The sequence below is a fragment of the Abramis brama genome (genome assembly GCF_963993115.1).
Source record: "Abramis brama genome assembly, chromosome: 1".
Classification (NCBI taxonomy): Eukaryota; Metazoa; Chordata; class Actinopteri; order Cypriniformes; family Leuciscidae; genus Abramis; species Abramis brama.
This window is the reverse complement of record NC_139963.1, coordinates 25,895,768-25,907,947: the sequence shown is the minus strand read 5'-3', so window position 1 is coordinate 25,907,947 and position 12,180 is coordinate 25,895,768. Positions and strand designations below refer to the sequence as shown.

Below are 12,180 nucleotides of genomic sequence, written 5' to 3'. Positions count from 1 at the left end.
ATTAAAAAGAACCAGTTCATAAGAGTCATTTTTTTAAGAATTGGACATATGGCCGTGCCACCTCACAGGACTGGCAATAGCAAGATTTTAAATTAGTGTTGCAAATGTTTATTTTAGTTGCATTTTTGCAACTATTTTAATCACAGTCTGGATCCCTGCTTTAACATTTCTAAAGTAATATGACTTTCATTTTGGGGTGACTATTGCTATAATGTTTTTGTTAAGCAGTGATGTGACTTTCAAGAATCATCTACAATGCAAATGACGACAAAAAATAAAACAGAGCTACAAGCAGCCTACAGGCAAAGATACATTGATTTCCATGCTTGTGACAACCACAAACACATACAGTGCTGAAACATGATCTGATATGAGCTGATAACTCTCATTTCCTGTTTTTTTTCTTTTCGAAAGCCAGCCAACTTCCTCCGTGCCTCATGCACTCCTCATCCAGGCAAGACTTCATCATGTGACAGAATGACAGGGAAAAAAATGAGAGAAGATGCGAATGCATGAGAAGTCGAGAGTAAACAGTCCAATCAGCTGGAATGTTAGATGGGGTTTTAATGAAAGAGGATAAATCTGTTCCCTTTCTAGGGACTCTCTCTCTCTGTCATCATGCTCTCTCACTATTTACTGACACCTGACTTTCTGCTCACAAAACTTGATGGATGGATATAATTACGTATGAAATTGATGAATGATTCATTGAATTTTATGCTGAGAATCACAGATTGAAAAAATCATTTAACAATGGCAGAAAGACAATGGGCTTTCTTTTAAAGGTGCCCTAGAATTTGAAATTGAATTTATCTTGGCATAGTTACATGGCATAACAAGAGTTCAGTACATGGACATGACATACAGTGAGTCTCAAACACCATTGTTTTCTCCTTCTTATTTAAATCTCGTTTTTGAAAAACACCCCTGAAAAATAGGCGAATCTCCACATAACACCGACTGTGACGCAACAGTCGGGATCATTAATATGTACGCCTCCAAAAATTTGCATATGCCAGCCCATGTTCAAGGCCAGGCGGAACTGCACAGCCGAATCATCGTCCGAATCATTTTTCTTCGAGAGACATCATGGCTTGCAAACGAGCGAAGCATGGCAGTTGCTCAGTGTTTGGATGTACAAATGAACACAAAGGTATTTTTTTGTTACCTTTGTGTATTTTACACAGGGGTAACAACAAAAACTAGAATGCACCCTAATATAAAACTGAGTCGAGAACATACACAGGGAGTCAGATGTGAACTTAGTAACAGCTCTGAATGATTCACTCACTGAGTGAGTCTGATTCCAATGGCTAAAGTGGCAATCACACTACAATTTTTGTTCTACTGACTTGCATTAAAACGTAAGTGACTGCATGTGAGGAGACCGGAAATGCAAGCTCATGCAAAGAAGTTTGGGATTTTGCAGCATTCCAAAGTTCAAGTCTAATGAACCCTGACCTGCGAATTCGTATCACATGAAGACGTGTGGCCAATAGAAGATCAATATATCACAATGTGACCTCTTAATAAATGAATTAAAAGAATGCAAACTTTTTGCAGTAATGTACAGTAGATTGTATATTTTTACTTTTTGGATTTATAATTATATGATGTTTTATTAACAAAGTTCGGGAGGTACACGTTCAAATGATCTATCCAATCTTCACGTCATTTCAACCAGCTGTCAACAATCAGTAATCAACATGTCTACCCAATCAGCAAAATGATTGGAGGATATATACACAGTCGACTCACCTATGTTCCTTGACAGTTTTCAGCATCCCTCCACCACCCCGTCTCCTCACACTCGCCTGGTTACTTTCCTAACCAGAAATACCGGCGGAGTACTCTAGGTTTGGGCCAAATTCCGAGCTCGGAGCCCTCCCCTCGGACAGCACTCCATATACGCATGCTACTTTACTCTGATCTAATTATCTGTAAGTGTGAACTCATTAAGTGTTATATGTTGAACTTATGGTTCTAAAAAACATAAAGCGTTATATCACAATAGTTGCAGCGTCCAAAGACATTTGTGTGCTAAAGGTGCTCTAGGTAACTTTTTAACCTTAACTGAACAGCTTTGGAGTCAGTGGATTGGTTATATTACTTATTTCGAGTTGAATGGTGGTGGTTTCGCACCCCCCTGGTGCCCGAGAGTGGAAAAAACTCACTTGCAACTTTGGGCCGGCGGGTCGTCGTCAGGGAGTATCGCGTGATATCAGGTCTCGCGATGTAACGAATTGCTTGACGGCACTGCACACGTACACGCCCCCATTCAAGCACCGGCTAGCTATAAGCAAAGGGCAACGATAGATTGAGTTATGGCTGAGGCTGTAAAAAAGATGCAGAAAGCTATGAAATCTTTGTCGGAGGACCAATGAAAGAGGAAACGGGAGACTGACCGAGCAAGAAGTCAGACTCGAGTAAATATCGGACCGGCTTTTTCAGAATGGGGAGAACTGAGAGAAACAGAAGCCTGCAAAACGGATGCTGATCCTGCTGTTGCACTTGTAAGTATCTTTGGAATAAACTGTGTTTAATATTTAAATTTCAAGTAATTGCGACCTCAAGATGTTTGCTATTGTCTGTAAAGGTTTTTATTATGATCGCTGTCTGTTACGGGCTTACTAGTACGCTATAGATACTATAACTTTGATGTTAGCATTGTCATTAGCAAACACGTTTGATTTCTGTAGATGTTTGGCCGTTCCTCTGTCGGTTTTATTTGTGTAACTTACACTTTTATTTTATGTCACTAAGTCAACGCGTCTGATAATAGACAATAAACATGTTGCACATATCATGATCGAGCTAGAAAAAACGTTCTGATGTTTTAGACGAGCAAAGGTAAACCATCATTCTACCAGATTAACTTATAGACGTTACTAATATAACTTTAGACAAATATTAGCCTCCGATATATATATATATATATTTATGCTCATGCCCATTCTCCCAAAAACAAACAAACACCAAAGCAGTAGTTCGCCTCGTTCATATCGTTCGTTCCCGGTAAAAATAAGAGTATGCATGACAACAATAAAATAAAAAATAAAAAAAAATCGCCATCAGTTGGAAAGAAAATATTGCTTTACTTGCCTCGGTAGACCTACAGTAATTGGTTTTGAAATAGCCGGTTCCTCTGCTCAGCTGGGTTGACAGCTGATCAGCTGGGTTGCTCGTGGCGAGGGGGGAGGGACAACAGTTCGTTTTTACGACAGAGTGTTTGAAAGCATTTACTACCAGACACTAGGGGGAGCTTCGTAGAGAAAAAACACTCAGACTTGCCTGGTGTCCCTTTAAAGTCAAGTGTGACCTCGGCATTAGTCGAGTTCGAGGCTGTACTGTAAATCCTTTTGACTAATTAAAAATAACTGATTCATAATTTTTTGCGAATCAAATATCATGGCAATGATCAGCAGCTAAATATTGCGAAATGTTGGAACTTTTCTTTTTTAAATCAGTTCATTAACAGATTTACTTAAATAAATCCAATGCTATATATATGGGACAAGTTTTAAGAGGAATATATTCAATATGCACATAATGGAAGCATCAGAGTAAAAAATAACAAATGTAAATAATATATTTAAAATATGAAACAGTCACAATGACAAAAAAATATTATTTTGAGAAATAAAATCAAAACAGTCATAGAGCCTAAAGTTTGCCAAAACAATCAGTTTCAGGTGAAAATCTAATGCACTGCTCTACACTAAGTGACTGAATCTTCATGACTGAAATGCAATCGTCTACCAATAGCGATGAAATCCCACAGTCCCTATGTTAAAGCCAGTCTTCATGAGCCCAGTCCGTTGGTTGAGGAGATGACAGATGTGTGGTCAGCCCGATAGACTTACAATGGATGTAAACAGCTCCTGCCTTTTCAATGAAGTCACTGTGGTAATTTGTAGCATGTGATATACTGAGCTTCGCACAGAGGATCAGAGTCGATGAAAAAGTGCCACAAACTGGGCCTGCAGCCAGCTGCCTTACCTGCTGCCAGGAGCGGCAGGCAAAAAGAGGACAGGCTTGGAAAGAGGGGAAAATGGCTTTCTTGAATTACCTTTCAGTTGTGTATGCATGAAATAAGTGTACAATGATTGGTATGAGTTTACACCCAGATATCTCATCTACCTACCTTCCTGAGAAACAATGGGAACACAACACAGACAAGAACAGAAAGAAAGCATCCAGGACAGGGTGTAAATTTTTGTGTTAAATGAACCTCCAGAGCAACTAAATGACTCTGAGAATTTCATGACCACCTTAACTGAATTCAAGACTATGGTGTGGACTGTGCCAGTTGGCACACTATCCATACAGTGGTACACAAAATTAGAAAAGGTGTGTCTTAAATCACAGTATACAATAACACATGGTAGTGTTTTATTTTATTATTTATTTAGACATTTTAAATATCACCCTTTTCAAAAGCAATAACATGAAAATAATGATCAGCTTATTGTATAGGCCAGAATTGCAGTGCATACTAAGTATGTATGCATACTTGTGTAAAGTAATATTTATTTGTAAGCAAACGAATTTAGCTTTATGCTAACATATACATTGCAAATGCAAATAGTATGCAATAAAGGAGTCTGTGGCTTTCAGAGAAGTACATAGTGCAAATAAATAGCTTAAACAAGCCTACAGTGGTTACACTGGTCTGGTTTGATGGTTTATGCTGCGTTTGGCAGCTTGGATAGGCTACAAAACCAGCAAGACCAGCAAAACCAACTTAATCTGTTTTTTAAGCGTCGTTTTGTCAGCAGGGACGTGGCTTTGTTTTGGCATAATGCTAGTGCTAGTTCGCCAGAACAACATCTAACTAACACACACCAGATGCAAAAGCATTATGAGTGAGAAAAACACTGTCATTGGAACACTGTTTCGCTCCAGCTAGATGAGTATTCAGTTTCATCACGGCCTCACTGGTCTCTGGGATACTAGATTGAAAGTATAGCTTTTGAATAACAGAGCCACTTCCTGAGAGGGGGGTGAGGGGAAACACACTTGTTGGGGGGAGGTGAGAGGAGAAAGAGAGAAAGAAAGAAGGGTCCCAATCTGGTACACATGAGGTCATTTCTGGGAAGAGGAGAGAGAGTATGCCCAGATTTCACACCATGAACAACAGACTCACAGATGCACTGTCTGTCTGTCTGTCTTTCTCTCTCTCTCAAAAAAAAAAAAGCTGTGCTGATTATGCATAAAAGAAAAACGTGAGAAAGAAATATAAACCGTTTTAAGTAGTAATATGCATATTCATAATGTATCTACCGACTTTCTAATGACATTTTAAAATATAATATAAAACATTACAATATGTTTCAAAAGGGATATGATTTTTTATTTTAATTTTATAGTCTCTTATGCTCACCAGGGCTGCATTAATTTGATCAAAAATGCTGCAAAAACAGTTATGCTGCTTATTATTTTTGTGGAAATCTTGATGAACTTTTCTCAGGATTTGTTGAGTTTAAAATAACTTTGAAATATTTGCAAAAATTATGAATGTCTATAATTTTGATCAATTAAATGTGTCCTTGCTGAAATAATAAATGTATTTCTTTAATATGTATATATGTATGTATAATATATATATATATATATATATATATATATATATATATAATTATTAAAATTATAAAAATCTGTTTATATTTAATTAGATGGATTATATTGTATCATGTCAACTACCCAAAATTATTTCATGTCAGTTGCCATTTTATACACATATTCACACACACACACACACACACACACACACGTTATGTTTTCATGTTTTAGGGGGACTTTCCATAGACATAATGTTTTTTATACTGACAAACTCTATTCTAGACAGACTTTATTCTATCCCCTTACACTAATCCTACCCCTAAACCTACCCATCACACAAAACTTTCTGCATTTTTTACATTAAAAAAAAGAAAAACATCACTTTGTATGACTTAAAAGCGATTTTCTTCATTGTGGACCAAAAAATGTCCCCAAGGACAAGGATTTCTGATATTGCCATCTTTGTAGGTTTACCAGGCCACACACAAACACACACACACACACTGAGTGTGCTCTGCAGCTGATCCAAGATCCAGGTGTTATGTAATGCTGACAAGTGAACACGTCCTTCTGGCAACTTTCGGGAGCCTGGTGAAAATTTTTAAATGTTGATCGACTGGACTGTTACACCGAGACATAACACACATATATCCTTAACATACGATCTTTAAATCCTGCACACTGATTGTGATAACAAGACTAATATAGAGATCCCTCAAACAACAAATATGTTTGATGATTGATCATGGAAATCCATGACTAGACAAAGCTTCACACACTCGCAGAAAGCCTGAGTGTATTTGATGTTTCCACTAAAGCGTATGTGTGAACTCCAGAGACCAGTGACCCAGATTCCCAGCATACTCTTATTCGGCATCTATGCGTGTTTCCCAAATGTCACTTTCATATGAACTCTTTACTTACAATGAACATGAACAGAGACAGCCTAACAACACTGAAGTCAACCCCCATTATGTGCAGGGCAGATGGAGTGGTACTCTGCACAAATTAGCTTAGCGGAAGCAGCATTATCATAACACACGGTGTGGCCCCGCAGACCACCTCAGCACACCCACATCAGATTCAGCAGAGGGTTTATCCAACACGCAAATTCCTCCAGCCATTCTAATCTCAAAACCTCCAGACAACCGACCTGAGAGCTTCTCCCCAGATGACACCAAAAGGAAAGCCATCTATGCCCCAAATCCATTACCACACTCAAGAAAATCAATGATGGAGCAGGGATTTGAGTGGACTGTTTATACCAGCAGTGCATTTATTCTCAGGACTGGAATTTTGTTATTTGAGTTATTTTCATTAACTAAAACTATTAAAACACATTTTAGTTGTTTAGTTAGAAAAAAACACTGAAGCACACAGAACAATAACAAAATAAATAAAAACAGAGATAAATAAAGATATTGGAAGAATCTGATGAGAAATGAGTTTGAAGCTTCTTTGGCAAGTGTGGGGCATTTTTTGAGATCTCTTCTGAAACTCTAGAATAGACACGTGAAATTACGAGGGATATTTTTTCTTAAGACAAAGTTCTGGAAACATGAAACGTCAGCAAAAGCCTCAATTTATTCTCATTTCTGTCTAGACTACACACTTGACACATTAGACACATTTGTGAGGGAGCTAACACTCCTAAAAGAAGTCAATGTACAGGTACATTAGCATATGTGAACAATATAAATGTGGCAATTAGGACGAGTCCGAGAGCTGTGGGAACGGAGCAAGGTCAGTGACGCGAGCGTTAATGAGTTCAGGGAGGATAAAAGGAGGAGCGACGACAGTGAAGGACGAGAGAGGACCAGGCATGCACTTTACATTGTGTTTTGTTTATGTTTCTGCGACAGTCGTCCGCGAGGGGCTGACGCTTTACTTTCGTTTTGTGTTTGTGCTAAACGTTCGCCGTTTCCCGTCTCCTTCCTCCCTTATCAACTAACCTTACAATAAACTACAGCCTAAAGCCATTATACAGCCATAAGTCAGCTGCTTATTAATTTCATAATGTCTGCTTGACACCAACTCAATCATATAAACACTAGGCGTGTGATTTGTAATAACATCATCAGAAAATGTCACGTTTGTTAGTATGCCGTGGCCTGACTTCACCTGTTGTTTCCTAATATGCAGAGGCGTGCACATTGCTACCGAGTCTAGATATTTTTCCATTTGTCAATGACATTTGCTCGGTTTAACAGCATCTGATTTGATTAAATGCTCCTGTGTTCACTCAACCAAGCGCACAACAACCCACACACAACCCTCTCCCTTTCACTTTCTCGCATACTATTGATAAAAATTACCCACCGCTATTCTCTGGGCGGCGATATGAACTCATAAGAAAGATGGTGAATTGATTACCAACGGAAATGTCACTAATGCAGGTTTGTTTTTTTAAGCTGTGATTTATGACACATTTGTGACTGACACCTCAGAGATTTATAGCCGTCAATCATTATACTTCAAGGATGATGCAATGCATCTATCGCCCTCCTAAACAACTTCTACAGTCTTAGGGCCGGTTTACACAGAACATGTTTCTGCTGTTAAAAATGCGAGACGCAGGTCAGTGTAACGAAAAATAGCGCTAGGTCTAGAGATGGATTTTTTTACAGGTTGAACATCTTTGTCAACTTTGTGAACTTGAGCATTTTTAGAAAGAGACGCTGCAAAAGACGTGAGCGCAACAGTTAGAGACGTCCATCTAGCGCATTTACATTGAAAAACAATGGAAAAGTAGCGCAGTGGAATGGAAAAACGTGTTATGTGTGAACAGCCCCTCAGTCAGGAATCAGGATAACTGCCCACACAGGTTATAGTAACCTAATCCCATTTTACTAGTAAGATCAATGCAAAAGCCTTGGGCCTAAAAAGATAAGGCAAGACTCAGAGCGGAGGTGAGGAGAAGGAAAGCTAAAAAGCAAGACAGATTCTCCTATCTGGATCGCTGGATTGCTTTGGCCCTGGGCGGTTTGACTGGAGAATCTGTTGTAGCAAGTTTAACTAACAGAGTTTTAGCTAAGGACAAGTTGTTCTGCTAGACTGTCACTTTTAACATCTCATACTATACGAAAGCATATTGCATGACACCTGGAAACACTCTCTGCAACCTGCTGTAAGCATAGATGGAAAATCATCTTTAAAGTTCCCCTATTATGCTACTTTAAAGCTTCTCCTACAATAGGTTTACATGCATTCAAGGTCAATAAACACTCAAATTTTCTTTTCTCACAGTGCCAGAAACGGTTCGATAAAGAATTCAGTCTTTCTAAAGCCCTACTTTCCTGAGAGCCTGCTCTGATTGGTCAGATGGCCCAGTCTGTTGTGATTGGTCTATTGCTTACAGCGTGTGTTGGAAACGAAACGGCCATTTCCATATCTGAATTTGACATGTCGACAACACAAACCAAATTCTTCTAGGCCATTGAAGTCCATAGGATGGCATTATGCAATTACAAACCTACTTATGTTCATGCAGGAAATAAGACTATAGAATTACTGATGACTCATTTCAGGCAGTCATTAACTCCATTTATCGTGCTTAAATCTTTTAAACTTTGCAGACCTTTTACATTCACAAACAGCTATATAACACATTGCATGAAAAGAAATATTAAAAAAAAAGCACAATAGGGGCCCTTTCAACCAGGGAAGAAATAGGTCTTAGGGCAGTAAACGAAGCCCTATGGCAAGACAGCTAGTTGATTTCTAGCAACTGGGTAACAGAGATTTATGTAGCCTATAGGAATGTTGATTCTCCATCTGAGACTTAAATTCTGTTTTAGTGGGTGTCCTAATTAAAGACTGTTTACTTCCAGTCAGCTAAATCTTATACACAACCACCACAAAATCACACCAAGTCTACTTTGAGAGCTCAGATGTCGGCACTTCACTTGTTTCCCTGTCACACTGGTCCTCTCGTGGGTGCCAAGACACCCACACAGTCACATAGGAATTCAATAAATTGAGGGAATGGGAGAGTACCATGCTGTTTTGTGTCAGTTGCTAAGCAAAGTGAATCAACCAAGTGACAATTTTGACGTTCGGCTTTTGGTTCATCTCAAACAGCAGCATCGACCCACAATCACACACACTGAGCAAAACAGCCTCTGCTTTAAAACATAAAGGGTGAAGAAATTTGTCTTCAACTGTCCTCACACTTAGTCTTTACCTTTTTTCTCCTTCCATCTCTCTTTTGACCTAAGAACAATCTTGACATTATAAGTGCAGTGATTCCTAACAGCATTGTGCTTTGACAACTAAGCCACTCCATCATCTATTGTTGACTATGGTAAAGCCAATTAATCAGTTGTATTGAATTCATTGATCCAACCCCAAAGCCTTTGGTTTGCACCGAAATCCATTAAAATTCACCCAATTGTGCGGTTCAGGCCCTCTGTAAAATATAATGAATAATGTTTTCAATTAAAACACCACTTGACAGCTGTCCTTCCAGTCGTTGCGTTGCTTAAGGTTCAGCTTAAGTTCAGAACTGCACTGTCATCTGTGCTATACAGCTGTCATGTAAATATGTTTCTGAGTACCTTAACAGACATCAGTAAAATAATAATAAAACACGTTATGATCCAGGATTGTAACGTCTGACAGACAAAATCTGATGAGATGCCTACCTGGACAGCATTTTGGATGCAGTGGGGATCACTTTCATGGCAATTCATAACAATTTTTTTCAGGTTTTGGTGAATCAGTAACTAATTCATATGAATTCGGAATCCTATTCACACATTTTTCATACTATAATACTATCTACTTAAGTCCCACTGACGATTTGATTTAGGGGTGCTTACTTTTTTCCTAAAAATCATACGTTTCTACAAATCACATCATACAAATCAATACGAAATCGGCATTGGTAGCACCTCGTAAAATACTTCTGTTTCCTCATTAGAATGGGTTGCATAATTAGTTTGATCAATATAGGTATCAATATAGGCTACTGTAGGTAATCAGTCACTATATGATCAATAGGTAATCAGTTATTAGTTCTTTAACATCAGGTCTACCGATAAGTGCTGCCATTTGGTGCTTACCTAAGTATAGCTTACTTATTTAAATATATTGTTTAGTTTAACAAAAGAAAATTACTAATTTAATTATGAAAAACTTTTTACATACTTGGTCAAGTAAGTTTTAAGCTTAGGCATAACTCAAAATAGTCCTAAGGAAATATGCATAAATATAAATTGCAAAAACAATAGGCCTACCAATTAAATACTTAAAATGATTCAAATATTCATAATGGGTAGTAGCCAATATTTTTAATGCTGCAGCCTACTGATTATTTATTAGGCCTACTCAAAATATTCATCAAAAAACTCTAAAAATCGATACATCGGTTATCTAATAATTGTCATTCTCTTAGTGGGCATAAGATGTCCATAAGATAGGCTATTCCAAAATCTTCTACATAGGCATCTCACTTGATTTTGAGCCAACGTGTCAGGAGGACAGTCCTAAACAGGGGAGGGCAAACGAAACAGTTAAGAAGATAATGCTACATAATGTGTTTCCTGCAGTGGACGGTTCCGTGGGCATTTGCACCGCTGCAGAGCTCTGAAAGTCCTCAGTCAATAACAAAGTGATGACACTCACTCACCTTCATAATACCGCAAGGTGGATTCCCGGTGCCGGTGCACCTCTCTGCAGAACTGTCGCGGTTCCGGGTACCGATCCGAGGGCTGCTGTGTTCCCTGTAGCCCCGTCCGTTAGAGTATACCCCTTCGGCCCCGTACACCGGGTGCGCAGCCGCCGACACGTCCAGGTATGTCTGGTAGGTATCGCTGATGCTCAGTCCCGATGCCGCCGCCGCGTCCCGGGTCGGAGTGGTCGCCTCGGAGACGAGCTCGTATAAGGGTCCCGCCACGGATTCGGAAGCCTGCGGCTCAGCCATCGCGCGCTCTGCCGTTAGCTACGCCAAAAAACTCACCATCGGAGTGAGTGAGCGTGTGATTTTAAGAGCCCACGGCGAGACAAACAGCCATAGGAGTCCTGTGCGTGCGCGTGAAACCGTAAAATCCATGAACAGAGAAGGCACCGCACGTCCTCTGCCAACCGAGTGAGGTGGTGAATAGATTGTGCGGGCGGATAGATTCAAACTCCCCTCTCCTCCCTCTCTCTCTCTCTCTCTCTCTCTCTCTCACCACCTCGTCGCCACTAGGAGAAAATAAAGCGCACAGATGGCGTTCGCGCGGTGTTCTGCCGGTAGGCGTCCGTAATCACCGAGATAATACAGGGTTATGAGGGCCAATTAGCCTCGTTCTGTCGTTTGATTGCCAGACGCCCTATAAGCAGTGATGGAAGGATTTCCGATTTCTCTGTGTTGTCAGTATGCGTTCAGTCACTTCGGTACTGTCCCTCCAGCGTCTCTCATGCGTAACCAATCAAGGATGACTGAAGATGGTTGTGACTGGATTAAAAACACATTTGGAGAGTCAGGTCCTGCCACTTGATTTGCAAACTATCCCAGTCATGTCACTTAAACGGAACCATTCAAATCCATAAACACGAGCTGATTTAAACATGCTACTCAGCGACTTCCAGCCTGCCTGAAAATGATAAACAAATGCCTCCGCCTGAGGTACACTT

General features: G+C 39.6%; 1 protein-coding gene across 1 annotated transcript in view; it reads right to left on the bottom strand.

The window, feature by feature from the left end:
* LOC311090589 (inactive phospholipase C-like protein 2) overlaps window positions 1-11,721 on the bottom strand; it is a 66,274-nt gene extending 54,553 nt beyond the window's left edge. Inside the window, exon 1 of the mRNA XM_084125965.1 lies at window positions 11,192-11,721. Within this exon, the coding sequence (XP_083982091.1) occupies window positions 11,192-11,485 (294 nt within the window). The 5' untranslated portion in view covers window positions 11,486-11,721. The remainder of the gene's footprint in view (window positions 1-11,191) is intronic.
* Between the last annotated feature and the right edge of the window lie 459 nt (window positions 11,722-12,180).